This window comes from Eubalaena glacialis, chromosome 10 (assembly GCF_028564815.1).
Source record: "Eubalaena glacialis isolate mEubGla1 chromosome 10, mEubGla1.1.hap2.+ XY, whole genome shotgun sequence".
Lineage (NCBI taxonomy): Eukaryota > Metazoa > Chordata > Mammalia > Artiodactyla > Balaenidae > Eubalaena > Eubalaena glacialis.
Window position 1 is genome coordinate 12,149,224 of NC_083725.1, and position 20,514 is coordinate 12,169,737.

General features: G+C 47.0%; 1 protein-coding gene across 2 annotated transcripts in view; it reads right to left on the reverse strand.

Moving 5' to 3' along the window:
• Positions 1 to 3,373: 3,373 nt before the first annotated feature.
• Positions 3,374 to 20,514, reverse strand: part of GRIK4 (glutamate ionotropic receptor kainate type subunit 4) — a 455,581-nt gene continuing 438,440 nt past the window's right edge. The window contains exons 19-20 of one of the 2 annotated variants that reach the window (XM_061202461.1): positions 7,103 to 7,221; positions 3,374 to 3,810 (exon numbers count right to left, since the gene is read on the reverse strand). In XM_061202461.1, the coding sequence (XP_061058444.1) occupies positions 3,457 to 3,810; positions 7,103 to 7,221 (473 nt within the window). In that variant the 3' untranslated portion in view covers positions 3,374 to 3,456. Of the gene's footprint in view, positions 3,811 to 7,102; positions 7,222 to 15,539; positions 15,577 to 20,514 lie in introns of those variants that run through there. The other variant, XM_061202462.1, reaches the window with a different exon arrangement.

Here is a 20,514-nt window from a genome sequence, read left to right on the forward strand (position 1 = left end):
TTGTTATCACCCCAAGAGAGCTGCCTACCAGTCAGGGAATCAAATCTCCCTTATCGTGTCCAGACTGCTTTACTGCTGCACACACCCCCTTGGCGGGAGGGCTACAAATGGTTCTCTCAAGCTCCACTCAAACCACCAACCTGCCGTGTCTGAAATGCCCCGGCCCTTTCTGGCCTCGTGCATTTGACTCCTACACCATGGGGAAGTCCCCCTTGGATTCCAAAAGAAAATTAAACTCCTTGGAATTCCAAACTAATAAACTTTCACAGAGTGGCCCCAGGTGGATTGGTTATCATGATATTTTGGTCTCACCTAACCAATAAGAGGGCCGGTTGGCAAGTTCCCAGGATGAATATTCTCATATAAGCTTTGGATTAGAGGAAGCCAAAAGATTTTCGGCCATCTACATGCTCAACTTACACCCCACCGGGGTTCTGAGGTAGAGATCTGGTGACGATTGGGGCCCTGCAAGGCAATTAAAAGAAATAAAGCAAAGTATTATATTTTAATTGATGTAATCTTCAAGCTCCCAGTGGAATCTGGGGTGATATCTGACTAGAGTTACCCTAGGTATCAATAGATGACTATTCTGTGAAAGTGCATTTAGGAAGACAAAACCCTATGAATCCTGAACTTCATTAACATGTGTATCCGTTTGGGGAGGGGAGGGGGATTGGCTCTGCCTCCAGGACTACAAATTGAAAGAAGCCACCTAGATTTTTCTGGGGTCTGAACAAAGAGCGGAAGAGGATAGGGAATGGAGAGGGAGCGAGAGAAGGGCAGGTGGAGGGGAAGACAAAATGTGGATTTCTACTTTTATTTGCTTTCAGAGTACCTGGATTTTAGACACACCAAACCATTCTTTCCAAACCCAAACAGCTTTCATCCATCACTAACATTTCAGGGTTTGTTTCTGTTTTATTGTAAATATTGCAGTCGAAGAAAGATAAACAGACAAGAAAAAACGGCTTTATACAGTATACAGAATCAGATAGAAAATACAGAATGGAAAAGAAAGCCGACAACCAACAGATAAAACGTGGAGACAAACCAAGGAAGAGAAATAGCTGGTTGCAGATTCACTCACCAGCTTGAGTGAGGTACAGCAGTGGTCCCAGCAGCTAATAGAAACTGCCTAGCGCTGTCAGTCTTATCTTTATTCCGTGAAAGAAACAGACTTTATAAATGATTCATGGGGACATTTATTTCACCAATCCATTTTACAAAAGTTTGCTATTGATCAAGATATCCTGCTCATAAAAATGAGGGGTTTTTTTTGTTTTTTGTTTTAAAAAAACAACCCTTCCTGCCCCACATGCGATCTGACAGTAGGGACCACACTGTCAGAAGCAAGGAATGGAGGTGTGGGTCGGGGCAGCATGGCACCATTGCAGTCTGCGGTCCATCTGCCTTCAGGTGCCCTTCCCACCAAATCCACGTTTCTCCAGGAGGCTCTAAGCAAGGTTTAAAAAAAGACTCATGTCCTGCAGAGCTTGCCGACATTTGATGGTTTAAGAGGAAAAAGTAAAAAGATTCCAATTTATGAGAGAGAAGAGGTCAGCCTAGGACAAAACTGGCATCCTTTATAGGAACCATCGGGGTACCCCCAGGATGGCAGTTCTAACTAACAGTCCTGGCACAAAGAAGATGTCGACCTAATGTCGACGGCAAAAACATGGAATTCAGCTCGTTGTCTTGCAAAGGTGTCTTTATTTTAGTACGTTCAGAACAGAAACAATGTGAGGACAATTTGATTCAAGGTGGTGACAGCGGGGGAGATGGCTGTAGTGGCTATTTAGTTCTCTCTCCCTCCGAATTTTCTAAGTTGACAAACAGAAATTGCATAGAATTTGTTTTCAATCGGAAAATGAAAACTCTCTGTGTGAAACTCCCAACTGGCGAAGCCAAGCAAAGGTCAAGCAGCTGCTGAGAAGCTTCACCCCTCCCGTCGGATGAGTGCTCCGGGCACTGCAAACATCTCACAAGTAGAGAAGTACTTAGCAGGCATCTGACAGCCTGGAAAGCATCAGTAACTCCGATTGTGTAGATGAAAGAGAAGTGAGATGCTTCATGTAAAGTCATACAAGGGGGGGCTACTGCGCATGTTTAGGTGAGGACTCAAGAGTTCCTAGTTCCCAGGCCTGTGTACTGACTACAAGACCCTACCTCTCTCCCAGGAACCTGGCAAATTCTTGATTACTTAAGATCTTCCCATATAATAAACACACATACACACACACACACACACACACACACACATTTGCACCGAGGTCTCACATCTAGTAGCAAGAAATCACCCAATCCATGATAGCCTTGGGGGTCTGGCTTCATAGGCAGCTACTGAGTTTGATTAAAAAGAGGTGCTGTTGACAAAGTATGCACCAGACCAGCAGGGCGGCCCCATCCTTCCCCACCTGAAGACAGCACGTTCCTGCTGAAGCCAAGGCCACTGCTGGGGAAATTTGTATTTACCCTCTCTGCTCCTTAAACAAGGCCCTGGGATACTTTGTGCCTTCTACTCTCCTCCGCTCTCTCTCTTCTTCAGAGATCACGTTCACCAAAGACCAAATCAAACCCGATCATAGTGAAAGTCGAAAAGAGAGAGAAAGAAAGGACAAATTAACTTCTGAAATCCCAGGCATTTCAAAGTCTCTCAGTTAATTATGAGTTAATTGGGTTTTGGTATTTAAAAAATTACTGGACCTTTCTTTGAGATTCTCCACCTAATTCACCCTCTCCTACATGCCCTGTGGCCCCAGTCACCACACAGAAAGGGGAGTTCAGCGCCTGGAGTCTGATGCACTGGCCGCTTCATATCCTAAAATTTAGGAAAATGGTAACAGGGATCATTGTGACTTCAATTCCCTAACCCAGCCTCCCCCTCCAAGAAAACGAAACAAAGGAATAGAATTGGGACAACAAAGAAGAAAAGGAGGGAAGGAGAGAAACAGAGAAAACAAAAGAGAAGAACATTAACACAAATATACAAATCCAGAAAAGAAAAACTTCCCTGTTGAGTTTAATTTTTTTTTTTTTTTTTTTTTCCTGTAAGAACTAGACCCAGGGTACAATGGCCCCTTCCTAGGGGGAAATTCCACTGATGATGCCACCAATTCATCGGACGGTCTGGGCAGGGACCCCTCCCACCCCGACTCTTTAGTTTTGTTGGGAGGGAAAGGCCCACTGCGGGAAGAGGGGGCTTGTGGCCAGGTGGGAGAGCGTCCCCTGCCACTCGGGCTCAACGTCTCTGGGTGGCCCCAGCTCCCCGGACCAGGGCGCCGTCTCCGGCTGGGGCGTCAGGCTCTTTGATCGCTTTGTAAAGTTACTGGATCCAAAATCTGGAGAGAAGGGTGGACGCTGTACAAGTCCGGGGGCCCCGCGGGCAGCAGCGCGGGCTCAGCGCATCCCGCCTCCGCAGCGGGCCGGGGAGCCGAGCATCCTCGGCGGGCGGCGGGGCTACTCGGGCTCGCTGCTGTTGGTGGTCTTCTCCCACGCCAGGCTCTCCTCGCTGCGCGCCGGCGACGGCCGCGCCCGCAGGCCCTGGAAGCGGCGGCACTCGGGGCACACGCGTATGTGCGTGCAGCCGCGGGCCACCAGGGCGGCCTCCTGGGCCAGTCTCTGCGCCAGCTGGTCGGGCTCCCCGGCCCCGCACAGCTTGCCGTTGCTGAGGGTCACGGTGTCCCGGGGCCGGCGCTGCTCCTCGGGGATGGGGGGCCGCGGCGGCGGGAGCCCGGCGCGCCGCCGACGGACACTGTCCTGACACAGGATGATGCTGCGCAGCTCGCTCACCATCTCCTGGCAGACGGACACCTGGAGGACACGAGGAGGTCACAGCCCGACCTCTCAGGACCAGCCCCAGAGGGTCCCCTGCGGGCTCGTTCGGGCGCGCGACTAGGGTGCAGTGTTTCACAATTATGTCATCTTATATGTTTGAAGGCCTTTCAATCCACCTCCTCACTTCCACCCGCTACTTAATATTCAAACATCCTCCATACCATCCCGCCAGGTGGTCGTCTCGTCTTTGAACAGCTTCAAAGACACTGATCTCACCGAGTTGGGAAGGTGCCCCTACCATTTTTGCACATTACCCTTCAACGCTGCTTCCTTCTACTGACTTAATGCCTCTCCCTGAACTTTTCATCCATCCATCCCAGTTAAATTTGGACCTTGAAGCCGACTAAATAAATAATCCCTTTACCGCATGTCAGCCTTTCAAGCATGTGAAAAAACAACCATGTCTCCATGAACATTCTGTTCTCAGGCCAAAGAGTCTCATTTCTTTTAATCAGCTGGTTATGGCTGGAGAGGCTGCGTTCTAACAATAACTATAATAACAAAAACAAGGCAATCTACTCCTGCAGCTCTGCCATCTCCTGATAAGAAACTCTTGGGTCCAGCTGTGTTTCAAAATATTTTGAATTTTGACAAGGTAATACAATGCACATAAAATATATTATGTATCTCTTCCAGTGGGCTCTGGGGAAGACCCTATATTCAAACACATTAATATTTCTGTAGCAAAATGAATATACGTTCACACCAAGTGAGATAAAGACCATAAACATTAGCCTCATACAAGTCCAAGTCAAGGTTTGTCACCAAAAGCACTGGCATCCAACTTACAAAAAGCTTGGAACTTTTTGAGCTTTTGAGGTTTCAGAATTGTGGAGGAAGAATCTTGAACCTGTAACATGACTACTACTGTTATAGCCATTTCACAGATGTGGAAATGGAGGCTCAGAGAAGTTAGATACCTTGCCAGAAATTACTCGACTAACAAATAGCTGACCCAGAATTTGAACCTAAACCTACATACTGCAGAGCACATGCATGCTCTGCTTTCTTCTCTACTCTGTGCTGGAAATGACACTTTCTCCCATGAGGATGGGAGAGGAAGCTTTCTGTTCGTTCATGTTCTTTCTTCCAGTCTTCCCGTTCTATCAACAGGACAGTTGTTCTACCATAGTCAAATAGTTAACTTAGCCTTTACTCTTCTTTCTAGATGTTGGGAGAGCTTGAACTCCTCACTGAATTTTTCAAGGTACATCCAGACCACTGGCGAGCTCTTGGGAGAACAACCCAGTGTGCACAGATCCTCTACCTGAAGCAGCCGCAGAGAAGTAGAACCCCCTAATGAAACACGGCCTGAGTTAGGACTTGAGACCTGGATTCTAGACCCAAGGTTGTTAATGAATAGCAGAAACTGTAGTCAAGTCACTTAACTTCTCTGTGCTTCTCATAATAATTACAACAAAAACACCACCAGCTGCCTAATCTATTATATGTGACAAGAACATAAAGACATATATTGATATTCATTGACTGTCAACTAAGTATCAAACACTGTGCTTTGCAGTGGAAATACAGACACAAAGGACTCAGTCCTTACTTTCAGGCAGTGCAGTGTCTAGTAGCCAGGCTGATACGAAAATAATTGCCACACAGTGTGAAAGTGCTCTATGTGCTGGTTACAGGGGTGGTGGAAAGGAGGAGGAATGAGCAAATTTCTGGTCCAGCGAAGAAGGCAGGAGAACTGCGGAAGGTTTCACAGGGACAGGAACACCTGAACGAGGTCTCAGGAAGAGGCAAGAGCACCGCCATTTAAGGGGTGGACAGAAGGAGAAAGCCAGTAACGCTGGAGAGGGAAGGAGGAGGGAAACCAAGAGAGCTTGGAGCAGGCAAGGCAAGGGAGGAGAGAGTTCTGGAAGGAGCGATCCACTTCATCAAGGGCCACACTGAGGTCCAATAAGGCCCAGTGGGTTCTCTTTTGGTTTTGTTCATTGGGAGGGGTCAGACCTCTCAGCCATGACCTTTCAGGGAAGGGGTGGGGAGGAGCCGGCTGCTGTGGAGTGAGGCCCGAATGGGAGGTGAGGACATGGAGAGAGAGGCAGTCGGATCACCTGGGTTTGCAAGAGGAGAGGGGTAGGGCAACAGCAACATGGCTATTATTTGAAAATACGGAATAAACATGAGCATAGTTTTGGACTTGGGGGAGACAGCAGGCAAAAAAATAAATAAATAAAGGGGAGAAAAAGGATAATCCCAGAGGAGCTGAGGAAAGGTGGGAACAAGGCAGAGACGGAGGGATGACCAGAACATCTGCAGCAGTCCTGGGGGTGGCTCCAGCTGTGGGTAACTTTTTAGGTGGGTGTTTTAATTTGGGGCTGGTCACTCCTGAGTTCTGGGTGAGGCAGGAGGTAAAATTAGTCATGGAGGAGCAAAGGGATGTGAGGAGTGGGTGATGGCTTGGAAGTCCTACTGGGAAGTGGGAAAGAAGCTGAGCACAGAAAAGGAAAAGACTGGTCAGCAGTGTTGAATGGAGGCCCTACATGAGGCTGGACCGCATAGGTTTATAGGGGGGCTGTACTCTTCTGTACTGTTATCTACTGTTAGGAGCTGTCAATTAGGGAAGGAGATTTTAGGATGATCAGGAGTTGGGAGATTGAGATAGAGGCCAATATACTTTAAAAACCAAACAATGCAAGTAGCGTGTAATGATTTGTGCCCTGGAATGGAGGTAGAATGGGATAAAGTCGTCTTCCTTCTCTCAGACTCTTCCATCTGTGTGAAGTTTATATAACCCAGTTTCTAAGCCACAGTTTTGGGAATTAAACTTATTCAAAATCCCTGAGAAGGAAGATGTCATTCTGAGCTCTCGTGAATTGGGATATCTCTAAACAGCTTTACCTGCAAGGCAAAAACATACTTAAGATGGAAGAGCCAAAGCCATCGTTTCCATTAGTAATCTGGTACTTTCGCCTGTTTTTCCTTATAACACTACATCTTAAATCATAGTTGTGTAAGTCTTCGTTGTTCATAAAACATTTTTCACAGATTTATTTACTGGGCTGTTTCAAAGAAGAATCTGAAGCCCAGAGAGGTTATGTGCCCTTTCTGTGGCTGCAGAATTAGTAAGTGATGAAGCCTGAACCCTGAGCTCCTGCCCTGGAACTGGGATTCTTTCCGCTGTGCTGTCCCATGGGCGCCCCACCCTCCTGTGTGATTTCACAAGTTCGGTCTGAAATGACCTTTGTCCCTGTGTGAGCCTGTGAACTTGGCCCTGCTTGCCAATACTATAGGTCATATCCCTTAGAAGGTTTACCTCAGTCGCTTCTGAGTGTCGGAGAGTCCATAAAAACTCCAACATAGCCATAAAAATGGCCACGATTAAGCCACAAATAAGAACCACAAAGATTCCACCAATATTCTCCATTCCCAGTCCTGTAAGAAAGTGAGAACAAACAAAAAATAGTGTAAAAGAGCTGGGAGACATAATCGTTCTACCAAAAATGCTGAATGACCAGAACTTGAGTCTTGTAGACATTTTACACACATATTCCTTGAGATATAATTATTCTTTGGAAACAAAAATGCAGCATAGCTGGAGTAGAAGAGGGGAGGGGGCTCTAGATGCAAGTGGAGGAGATTGGTGAGAAGCTTTCTGGGGTGGGAGGGGCAGTCATTTTAAGAAAAGGGCTAAGAAAAATTTTGATTTAGCATATAGAGACATGATAGCAAAATACCAGTAAATTCTAGCAGTTTCATAAAAATTTCATCAATCTTCCTAGTATTGTGTTTGCTTGATATAAAGCAACTCTCGTAACCAAACTATGGATAGAAAAAATTACATTTACTTAATTGTGTCAACGTGCCACTAACAGACTTACTTGGAAAGTAAAACGTTTTATCCCAGGTGGTTCCCAAACCTGGCTGCCATCAGAACCACCTGGGAAGCTCATTAAAGGTATGGATTCCTAATCCTCACCCCGGACATATTGAATCCCTGTCTCTGGAGATGGGACCCAGGAGTCTGTATTTTACAATGCATTTCACAAGTGATTCTTTTCCAACCAGCCCTAAAATTTGTTTGCAAATTGGTATTTTGGGAAGCATTGTGTATGGCTAAGTTCCTTGAAGTTAGGCAGTTTCTGGTTGTAACCTCATTGCCAAGCATGATACCTGGCATATCATATATACTCAATAGATATTTCTGGAATTATATGGTTGTGTCCAACACTGAGTTAGCTATGTAATTGGATGCTTTTTTTGGTACTAGAGAAACCCAAACATTAGGGGAGTGTCAGAAACACATGAAACCCTGATTCAAGAGGAGCCACAATCATAAATCAAAAAGCATCTTTTATCCTGAAAAAATGCCAAGAGGGTAGCTTATGTCCTGTGCTGTTGGAATGCCTGCACACTTGAGTGTTTGTGCAACCAGCAGTGCCTTCATGGGACACAGAGCTATGTCGGTGTCAGGGAAAGCCAGCTTCATACAACACTGAGATGAGCCACGGATCAGAAGTAGAAATCTGACACTGCTTCCTGTGCTTTGGAAAGCTGGAAAAATGGCCCTAGCTAGCCATTTTAAGATGCCGTGGGTTTTCTCTCACAAAGACTCAAATGGCTGTCTGTTGGTTTTTTGTTTTGTTTTGTTTTTAAAATAACATAGCTCGGCGCAGTGCCTGCCTACACCAATGATCTGCTACAATGGCTCCGAGGGCTCACATCATGAATGTACCCAATGGGTTTTATACTCTGGTCTGCAGGTCCACACAGCCAACTCTTGGGTACCTGTGTGAGTAAACATCCTCTATTGTGAATAATCAAAAACAGGAGATGACTTAAAAACTCAGTTCTAAGGGAAGGCACACAGCGTTTGGAGTAGATTTCTACCCTCCAAGAGGAAGGTGCTTGGGCTTCATTTGATCACCTGCCCCCCTAACCTGGGACCATTTGGGCAGAAGGTTTCTAACCATAGGAGCATCCAGGGACAAAAGGGACACATAAGGGGGAATGCACCAAGGACATAGCTGGGGTGTCCAGCCACAGCTTTAGGGGTGGTGAGAACCGGGTATTGGGACGTGCATCTGAGCATCATGGACAAACTAGTTTCTCCAGGCAGCCCATGTAGAGAAAGGGCTCCCCAGTGAAGGGGAAGTGATGACTGTGATACCAAAGATGCCCACCTGTTCAGGTAAACAGAGCTCCAAGTGCCTGGTGAGGTACCACAAGACTTTCCTGTCACCTTGGGATAGCTCTGCCTGATGTAGAAAAAGACTAGGATCCCCTTGAAGGGCTTCAGCCTCCCCTCGTGTTTCTGCAGAGCTGTTCTCCCCTCCTCGAGTCCAATTCTGCCATCTGGACTCTAGTTTTTCCCTGTCGCCCTCAGTCACCATCCCAGCCCTCCCCAATCTTTTCCTCCCTACTGACTCTTTCCCTCAGTGCACACACACACTCACGTCTTACCCTTCTTAAAGAAAAATACAAAATCCTTCTCCCTCCAGCTCTGTCTAGTGAATACCCTTCTCTTTCCTTCCTTCCCTAGGCAAGATTTTTGAAACTATCTATACCAGAACTATGTTAAGACAGCCCTTAAAACGCTTACATTTGGCGACCCATCCCACATGAAAGCAAGAAGGAGAAAATGCACCCACATCTTATGTTAAATGCATTTTTTAAATTTTGCTTCTGATGTGACGGAGTGGCAAGCAACAGTTAATGTATAATTGGCTGTGATTTCTCAGCAGTCGTTGTTCATACAAGAGAATGTTTGCAAAAGGAGAAAAATCAAACCAAAAAAATTGTTTCTAAATGTAATGACGTTTTTATGAATATTAAATTTAAAAATTAATGAAGTCGAAACAATGTTACATTTTGGAGACAGTTAATTACACGTCTTAATTTGATTTAGCAGTTTTCTTTTTGCATTTTGAAGCTAATAATTTTTTTCAGATCTCAAACATAATTTTGGACACTTGAAAATCTTTTAGGCGCTAGGTGGCCTGTCTATGGTATCTAAAGGAGAAAATGATTGCGTTCTGAATTCACTTTTATTCTGCCGAATATTCACTTGTCATCCCATGAAATTTTGTCTTGTACCACTAAAACCAAGCTCACTGAGGTTACCAACGAACATTTTGTTTCTAATGTATCGGAAAATTTCCAGTCCCAATCTTAAGTGACCTCTGGTAACACTTGACATTGTCAACCACACGCCCTTCTTGGCATTTGTTTTTTTCTGTCCACGCCACGAGGCTTGTGGGATCTCAGTTCCCCCACCAGGGATTGAATCCAGGCCACGGCAGTGAAAGCACCGAATCCTAACCACTGAACCACCAGGGAACTCCCCCTTCTTGGCTTTTTATGAAGCCATTGCTCTCTGCTCTCCACCAATCTTCTCAATCGCCTTTGCCTGCTCTGAGGCATATTCTCCCATTTCCCTGCATTTGGCCTCTTGCTCCTCCTCCATGCACTGTCCCGCTGATTTTACCTCCTAAATACTTTTCAATTTCTTACCTTCTCTCTCTCTCTCTCTGCTACCACTTCCCTAGCTCAAGGCCCCACCATCTCTTGCTTGGACTTTGGCAGCATCTCCAAAATGATTTCCCTGCTCTTAGCTGTGTCCTCCTCAACTTTACCGTCCACCTAGTTGCCTGAGTGATCTTTCTGATCAGATGCTTTCTGATACAACATATGCCACTCTGATATTGCATAAAATAATAATTAGTTTAATGTTATATATCTGGATTTCCCACTAGACTGTGATTCCCTTGAGAGGAAGAGTCATGTCTTGTTCAACTCTATAACCCCTGGCCCGTCATAAGAGCCCAATAAATGTTTGTTGAAAAAATGAGCTGACAGAAAGAGGATAAGGACATCCCAGGTGTAGAAGCATGAATTCTCAAAAGCTTTGGATCCATACTGATATGTATTCATTCCTAATTAAATGTTGTTTAAAATAATCATAAAGTGGACCAGCCCTCGTTGAGGGCTCCCAGCCTGGTGGCCTAGACTGCAGTGTGGCTGGCCAGAGTGGGACTGAACATGATGTGGACGATCCACAGCATGGACTTGACCGCACGCGGTCAAGGGCAGGCGTGGGGGTGGGGATGGGATAGGGTTATAAATGGACAGGTGATCTGTGCTGGGATAACCTTGATCAGATGAGGGAAAGCTTCTTTGAGGAGCTCAGGTTTGAACAGGATGCTGGTAGAAACCATGAGTCACTGACACACCCCACAGCCTCTCTTTCCCAGCTTCTCGCGTTTCAGGGCCAGCATGTTAATCACGGGTGTTGGCTCCGGCATGCTGACTCCTGGCTGAGTGGCCCCCTCCTCCTAGGAGCGGGGCTTGTATACCATTCGTGCCTTTAGGAACTTATTGGAAAGTGGAAGCAAGAATAGATTGCTGGCAGAGTCGGAGTTGAGAAACAGATGGAGATGGGAGCGGGAAGCGGAGTTAGGAGGGCGCAGCAGTTCCCTTAATGCTGTCGTTAGTCATTCTCCTAGAAGTCACATGCCTTCCGCAACTCTCAGCCCTCACTCAGAGGAGCCTGGCATGTGGACTCCCCCCAGGCTGACCCCAAGGCCCTCCACACCTGCAGGGGAGTCATCTCATCACGCCCCCTTCCCTTCTTCAGACGGGACCTCACAGAAGCCATGCGGACAGATGGCGTTGAAACTGAGCTTTTCTCCTGACGCTTGAGTCTCTGAGCCTCAGCTAGGCCTCAGCCATAAGACTGTATTAACCGAAATGGAATCAAACTCTCCCCACAAACTCCTGGTTGATTGAAGACCAACTGTGGTGTGTCACTCACAGATTGCCCACAAATACAAATGATAGTTGACAAATGCAAATGAAGAACGTTGTCTCTAGAACTAGAATGGCCACCTGGAAGGGAGAATCTCTGAGTAGATTTGAATCTCCACCCACCCACCCACCCACCTGCTCTGCCTTCGGTTCTGACTGGCAAATAATCGCTTCTTGGATTCAGTTGCACGTATGTCCCAGCCCTTAAAACCCATGCATATCTCCAGATGGTACTGTGGAAATTTGTAACTGTGATGCAGGAAAGCTCATTCTGGATGGGAGCCTGGGAAGCAAAGAGGCAGAGGAGCCACAGGAGCCACGGAGCAGGTGCAGAGGGAGGAGAGACCATTATAGCACAATCCCGTCAAGGGACAGTGTATTTAGTCTTTGACGTGGGTCAACACATCTTTCTTGAGGAGCTCCCGGGAGCTGAGCACTACGTTACGTGCTGAAGCTTGGTGCAATCTTCCACATTGAACATATTTGACAAAAACATGGATTCTTTGACCATTTTGACTTTCAAGCACTTCCTAATTCAGAGCTACATGCACCTACATCCATGCAAATACATTAAGTGGTCCCATCTCCATGGACTTATTTGTTGTAAACAGCAACTTCACGTGCCCATATGTGAGCTGACCTGTATGACCTTCCCAGAAAATATAAAGCGAATCGTCATGTTTGCACTGCTGAGGACTGTGAAATACTAAGTTTGCCATTTCTTCTTGCATTGACCATGACTGAGGACTGTGAAATACTAAGTTTGCCATTTCTTCTTGCATTGACCATGACATCGGTTGACTAGACCCAGCAGATTCTGGAGACGGTGATGGCAGAAGGGTAGAGAAAGGAACACAGAATAGAAGAGGGATGGTAGAGGCATCTGATAAATATTGCAATTTATCAAAACACAAGTTATGGGAGAGGTACTTTACAATTTATCAAAATATGAGCTCAAGCACCTCATGTAAAAAAAACATTCTCTATCTCATTCAATTCTCATTAAAAATACTATAAAGAAAGTCCACAGTTGGCACTTTGCAATTAAAGAAATGGAAATTCAGAGAACTTCAAGAATTTGCCCAAGTCTTCAGAGCTCAGATGTGAAATCTAGATAAATCTGACTGCCCAGCTAATGTTTATAAAAATAAAGCTGACCGGGGCTTTCCTGGTGGCGCAGTGGTTGAGAGTCTGCCTGCCTACGCAGGGGACGCGGGTTTGAGCCCTGGTCTGGGAGGATCCCACATGCCGCGGAGCAGCTGGGCCCGTGAGCCACAATTACTGAGCCTGCGCGTCTGGAGCCTGTGCTCCGCAACAAGAGAGGCCGCGACAGTGAGAGGCCCGCACACCGCGATGAAGAGTGGCCCCCGCTTGCCACAGCTGGAGAAAGCCCTTGCACAGAAACGAAGACCCAACACAGCCATAAATAAATAAATAAATAAATAAATAAGAAATCGTTAAAAAAATAAATAAATAAAATAAAGCTGACCTTTATGAATATTTACTATGAGCTACCTTACCAGGCTAAACATTGTAATTCAATCCTAACAGTTGCCCTGTGAAATTGGCACTTACCCTTACCGCCATGTTCCTGACCAGGAAACCAAGGTACTGGAGTCAGGTAACTTGCCCAGGGCTCCACGGCTGGCGAGGGGAAGTGCCAGATCCAAATGGAAGCCAGAGCCTGAGTCCGTATCCCTACCCCCATATCACTTCTCCCCAGAACTCGGGGCCCCCATGGTCCCTCATGCTGCAGGGTTGTGATTACAGACCTCAACCTGGCTCCCTGTGACTGAATTCATTCCTAGGACCACCCCACCCTCGCCCCAAGTGACTGGGGAAGTGAGACCTATGTACGGGCTATTAGTTCCACTTATAAAATCTCCTTCTCTCCTTGGGAACATTATAGCAAATGTTTGAATCGATGATCCATTGACTTAATCTTGGCTCACTTTCCAGACACAGTGGGGCTGTGGTCTTTGTAACTGCTGACCTCCTTTGACGCAGACACACTGGGCCATGGTTCACCTCTGTTCCCGATTGTGCTTTCTGGCACCCCCCTCCCCCGGAGTTTCCCCGTCTCTTAGCAGTCAATCTGATTTGATTAGGAAGAGGCTTCCTCGGCAAGCATCACTTCGAGACACTATCTAAACTCCCATATTCAGGTTTCCAGTCTTGGCCCTCTCCAGAGAAACCAGAGAACCAGGATAATAGAGCTGAGCCCCCAGGGAAGAAAGAGAAAGGAAAACGTCCCCACGATTCCCCCAACCCCCCGCATCACTCGCCCCCACTCTTGCTAAGATGTCTTACACTTTCATTCCCGCCGTGCCAGACAGCAAACTTCCTGCTCTCTAAGGATTTTGTGAGTCAATGCCACCGGCCTCTTTTCCATCCTTGAAAGGGGACCCTGATTTTCACAGCCTGGTGGTGTATTTATGTTCCTTTGAAGCCTGATTGCGAGCTTGTGTTTTTCAAGATAAAAGTATTTAATTTCCTTGGAATTCACCGACTACCTTTTTGTCTGGCAATTGTTCTGCAAAGCCTTTGGTAATCCAATCCCCTTGAATTGGGATGCTGGCCTCTGTGAGTGGCTAGCGATATTTCTTTTTATAGGAGTTGAGTGAGAAAATAAATAAAATAAGTGTTTTTGAAAAGACAAGGCAGAAGAAAATGAAACAGCTTGGAATGAAGCCTGCTTCTTTTTGTAATTCTCCAGTTTTCCACCTGATCTGCCATTGCGTTTTTCAGCTGTGTATGCAGGTAGCTGGTCACTGAGCTATAGGCAGGGAAAGAAACGGGGAGATGAAGCCAAGGGGTAATGCTGTGGTTCTCACCAGAGCCAAGTAAGACCTGGCAAAAAGACTCAGATGGTGGCGTCATCCCAATGTTAGGATTCGTCTCTGGAATTTGGCAGTGATACCGGAGCTGTAATACTGGGTTAGAAGTGAAGTAGCAGCAGATCATTTTCTTTGAAATTTCTCACATTTTAATAGGATAATAAAGTAGAAAAGGATTATGTGAGGCACTGCACATTGTCTGGTACATTGCAATTGATGTCACTCTCAGTTTCAGGGATCTCTGAGAACAGGACCGCCCTCATAGCTCCCTTCACCTCCATCCCTCTCTGTCTGCTCCATCTCCTCCTCCTTTCTTTAGGCACGTGTGGAAGCCAACTGATTCCAACCACGAAAAGAAAGATCCCCTAGAAGCTGCTTTGGAAAGCAAATGAAAAGGACTGCCCTTTGTTCAGTTTGAGACACAAGAAAAAACATGGTCCTGCGGCTCCATTCCTGGCCACCATGAAAGACTTAAAGGAAGAGATCTTTCAGGCCATGCTGGTCCCTGTTCTTCTGCCACAGGAGGGGGGGGTCTCTCGAGCAGTGAGTTTTATTCCGGAAGTTTGATGGCTAATTTGTCACAGGGAGACCAAGCAGTGGCTCTGCTCCTTCCAGGCTAGTGCTTCTGGCCTGGCTTGGGGGAGGTCACGTGGACTTTCATTCAGCCAGGAAGCCTTTTAGTCTCTCTGAGTAATATCTGTTTGGGTTTCAGCCATGGCAGAAATGGGGCCACTGCATTAAACTGGCACTAGCTGCTGTGGCTGCGCTGGGAGCCGAAGCCCTGGTTCTTATGGTGATTTGCACAGTATCTCCCAGACAGCCCCCTCTTGGACATCACCACTTGTTAATACAGCTCCCCCTCTTGCTCCCAAGGACGACCGCATGGAGGCAAGTTAACATCGGCTGGTTGGTAGAACCCTAGCATTTTCCGAAGCACGTGGGACCCGGGCAGGATGGCTTCCACTGTTTATCTTCTCTCTTCATCTGCTCAGTTCTCTTCTCCATGCCAGGGAACATTCGGTCCCCCAGTGGAGAGCGGAAAGAAGCCTCCTGCTCAGTCCTTTCCATCTTCCCTGGGAGCCTGCTTTCCCTGTGTCTCCTCTCCATCCATCCTGAGCTCTGCTGTCAGACCAGTCTTCCTAAAATTCTGTGGAATGGGGAAGAATATCCCAAGCCAACCACTCTGCAAAAACAACAACTTAATTTTCCTATAAAGGTACCTAACATCTACCTCAAACTGCCGTTTCCACCTGATTGCCAAAAATGTAGCGATTTCTTTATGTTTAAATTTCAGATTTACATTCAGTTAAATATGGTGTTTTCTCTGTTCCCCCTTCACTCCTGGATGTATTTCAAGTCTGGGGTTGGGAAAGAGATTATGTGCCATGGGGATGGGGTTAGATGTCCCATCCTAATGCCAGATTCCTCTTAGATTTCCAATATCCTTGTCTGGGGCCCCAGAAAATGCAGGTCTGTCCCTGGGACCTCTCTGCCCTGGGTCCCCATGTGCCATCTCTCACGCACCCACTCCACCGTGGCATGACACATATTTGTGGGGCATGCCAAAATCCAGAAGTAAGCAAACATCTCTTTACCTCTTGGTATCCCCAACGAATCTAGGAGTTCTCTCTGGCACTCTCCCCCTCCCAGCAGGGCACAAGGCTCCTTCTCAGGGACCTTCCACATTCTAACATATCCTTTCCTGGTTTGCATCTTTTTATCTGGTTTGCAGACTGGGTGGCCTGGCTCTCTGAACTTCTAGTGTTAGCTTTATGCAAAGCTTCCTTCAGGTACTGGCCTTCTGTATTCCAAAACAGTGATACTTTTTTAGCAAATCAAAAACCATGACTTCTAAGAACATTGTCTCTGCTGAGTTGGAACAACTTCTTTTGTTTGTCCAGTCCAATAACTGGACTCCGTTCTTCCCGAGACAATGACTGTGCCCTGGGACCATGAATGCCACTGACAGCTCAGAATTCCATCCACAGCACCTGCTTTCCTGAGGCCACATCTCACTCCAGAACCTTTGAGATCTTCCACCAATGTCTCCAACCCGGTCCACTGTGGTGTTAGTGTGCCAAGGCATATGCAAAGCTCTGGGGTGTTTACAGGGCATCTTCCTGGGACACTGATTTTACTTAGAGTCTAGGAGCGAAAAGCATTTTTCTATTACATAAACATGCCCCTATTACGTTGTCAGATGCAAAATTCACATGTGTTTTTAGGACAAAACAGAAGAGGAAATTCCAAACATGCTGGGCTGCTTTAGACTCTGTCCCCAGATCCCCAAACATGCATACTCAGTGTCCTCTGCTATTAATTCTTTCCCTGGGAAAGTTTGGGACATACTGGTTTGCTGTCCACATGCCTTCACCTGGTTTTCAATGCCCTCGTAACTCCAACCTCATCCTACTCATCCAAACCAATTTCTGAGTGTGACAACTCTGCTCCACAACCTTCCTAAAGCTGTGACTCCTAATGAATGCTTCATGGTCCAGGCCCAATGTCTCTGTAAACCTTCCCTGACTATTGTGCAGAATTAATCACTTTGTTCTCTGGGCTTCATAACACTTTCTGTCCAGCTCTATGAAAGCATTCCTACAGTGCAACCATTATAGTGATAATCTGTACCTCTCTTTAACTCTAAACCTCTTGAGGGCAGGGCCATGTCTCATTGTTTTTCATACTCTCAGAGCCCAGCACAGTGCCTGATACACAGTGGTCTACACTGTTCGTTGGATGCAGTGAGGGCTCCGTGAACACTTTCCATCTAACACTGGGGTGTCAGGGCTCCTGTTTGGAGGAAAAAAGACTTAAGAAGTAGGACCAGTCTGGACGTCCTTGAGATGATTGCCCATTCATTCATTCATTCATTCATTACTTGTTCATCCTTTCATCAAATACGGATGAAATGTCAGATGATATGCTGGTCACTGGGATAGAAAAATAAATAAGACACAGACCCTGCACTTGAGATTTTCATCCATGGGGGACAACTATCAACAGACAAACTAATGTCCTAAGTGTTCATCTTAGAAAAGCCATGTAGCCTTGAGGAACATGGAGTGGATGGGTGTACTTGTGGCTGTGGATACTATTCAGACCTCAATTTCTTCTTTAGGCCTAGATTTTAGAATAAAATCAGTTCTCATTTCCTTTGAGCCAGTGCTTTGCTGAGTGTTTAACATGGTTTATCTCATTCAGTCTTCACAATAGCCTGGGGAGGTGGCATTATTATTTCTAGTTCTATTCTCCAGAGGAAGAAACGGAGGCTTAAAGATGCTTCACAGTGTATATAACAAGGCCATCTATGGAGTGGAGTCCATTTGACCCAGTGCCTGTGATCTTGAACCCTGTCTACACTGCCTCAGGGGAGAGAACCAACCTAGCAGCTGTCAGCAGAACAAATAGGTGTGCAGGAGGGAAATGTTTGAGCCCCGTTCTTAGAGTGGGGTGCGGGGGAGCCCATTGGACTTCGGGTGAAATCTCTAATGGGAGAGAGAGACAATCTAAATTGAGGTCCCTAAGTGAAAACTGTAAGGTCCCAGCTCCTGTGTCGTCACCCCCAGCCTTGTCAATCTGCTGCCCTCCAACTGTTTCTCTATAGATTAGCAGTGAAAATAAACACAAAGAAATAAGGGCACAAAGGGGAAGGGCCTGTGGCTGGGTTTAGAAGTCAAGGATGAAAGGGGAAACTGGAGAGTTGGGATCAACTCAGTAGTGAGTCTCGAGGGGAAACAGGCTCAAAGAGATCAAATAGGATCAGGTTTACAAAAGAAAGGAAAGCCAGGAAACCCACAACTAGTGGTAAGGAAAAGAGGCGGGAGGCCTGGAGCAGCCAGAGCTGGCAGCCGGGGGCCGGTGGGGAGCCTGTGGGTTCCCTGCACCCCTCTGAGCCCTTGCTCTTGCCCACCCCCTGTTTTGCTCCAGCCTCCCGCGTCTACAGCATCCCTGCATCCCCGCATATGTTCAGTCAGCTGTTCAGAGGCAGGAACAACTCAAAGGAGTAGAGAGCTCTGAGCGCGAAGGCTACTCGGGAAAGCATCATAGCACAGTTTCATTTGCCACCTTAGCGTGGCCCAAGAGGACAGTAATTGGTGGCTTTTGACAGCTACCAGTCAGTGGCTTTCATCACACATCCCACAGACTTTTACTGAGTCCCTACTATGTGCCAGGCTCTGTAGGGGAGGCCAGGGACACAGAAGCAGGTGAGACGGGTCCACATCTAAGGTGCCATCACTTGGGCAGAGGAAACCAAGAGTTGTAACGTAGTGTGTTGAGGGCTCCATCGAAAATCACGGAAGGCACCCTACCCGCTGTGGGGAGGGGCAGCTGGAGGGCGACCAGGGGCTTCTAGGGCAACAGAAACCTGGACATTTCTCCTGTTTCACGCTGGGTCCCAGGTCCATCTCTCCGTTTCTATCGGGTTGGCCAAAATGTTCGCTCAGGTTTTTCCGTAAGATGTTATGGAACAACCCAAACGAACTTTTCGGCCAACCCTAAACTTTAAATTACTCCAGATCAAAAGCCACTACTGTTTCCCTCCATCTCCTTGGTAAGATGGCACTCCTTCCCATCACTCTGAAGTTCATTGTTCCCACAGAAAAACACGGACATATATTAGCTTACCAATAATCTCACTTTACTTTGACTATTCTGGGCCCAGTCAGATTTAGACTGCTTTCAATCCATGAATCTTTTTCTGGGGAGGGGCGGTGGAGGCACATCCTGCTACCCACACCTTCCCGGGTACGAACCGTCTAGGCAGCCCAGATCTCCCCACGGGAATCTTTCTCACACCCACACCACCTGTGGTCCCCACTCACAGCCCTGCCCGCTGTACCGATTTCTGCCTCTGCATCCTCCCTCAATGTGCTTCTTGCCTGCAATGTCCCGCTCCCCGCTTCCTTTCCTATACTGGTCCTGGGCATCTTCAACATCTAGTGCATTCTTTCAAATCCACGAAAGTTTCCTGATACTTTTCTCTGTACCTCCCCCATTTCTTTTTTTCTCTGAACAAACAAGAGTCAGTCTCCTCCACCGTTGACCTTTGGGGAGTGGAGAGCCAAGAATGGTGTGGCCTCCCACCGTTCCTGCAAAGGAAGGGGCAGCATTTCCTCCAAATGACAAAGGGCTTGTCCCTGTAGGTCCACGTTCCTGAGCCCTCTCCTCAAAGGATCAAGAGGCACACGGAGACCCTTAGAAACACAAAGTCATTCCCTGACTGTCTCATCCTGGATAATCGTTCACGCTGAGCAGAGAGGGAAGCACAGAGCATCATTCATTTTACTCCCCAGCTGCCTCCCCAGGGGCGAGTGTGTATAGGTGAATTCGCTGCATATTTTAGCAAGGCTGCAGTAGATTACTGGAGTGACCATATGATTTATTCCCCAAGCCAGGACACCTTGAAAATGAAAGGGCATTCTAAAAATAACTAACAGGCATTCATGGATCTACAACAGATGTAACCCGAGACTATCCCGGGCAAGCCAGGATATATGCTCCCCCTACAGAAAATGCTGGGTGTTCAGGGACCCTCGACACTCTTCAACTACACGTCAGTCAGTGACTGCTTTCTATCCAGCCGTATTTATCATTCATTCAATAAAATATCCATGTGCCAGGCCCTGTGGACAGCCCTGTAAGGAAGACAAACCCTGCCCTCATGGAACTTACATTCTAGTCGAAGAGGCAGAAAGTAAACAAATGAATAGAAACTATACTATCAGGTAGTGATAAGGTCTGAAAAGCAGAGCCCAAGGGAAGGGGAGAGATGTGTGGCGTGGGGAGGGAAGGCCTCTCTGAGGGACCTTCTGAGGGAACAGTGTGCAGACCCCGAGGTGGGAGGGGGCTGGGAGGCTTGGGGAACAGGAAGAAAAGGGGGAAACAGATCAGGAAGGGTCGGGAGGCCATAGAAAGCTCGGATTTTATTCTGAGTGAGATGGGAAGCCATTGGAAGGTTTGCGCAGGCCAAGGCTGCAACCTTATGTACGTCTTAAAAAGAATCACCCTGGCTTCTGGTGGAGAGAACAGTGCAGAGGCGCAAGCAGGGGAAAAGGGGGCCAGGCTGTTGTAATCGTATGAC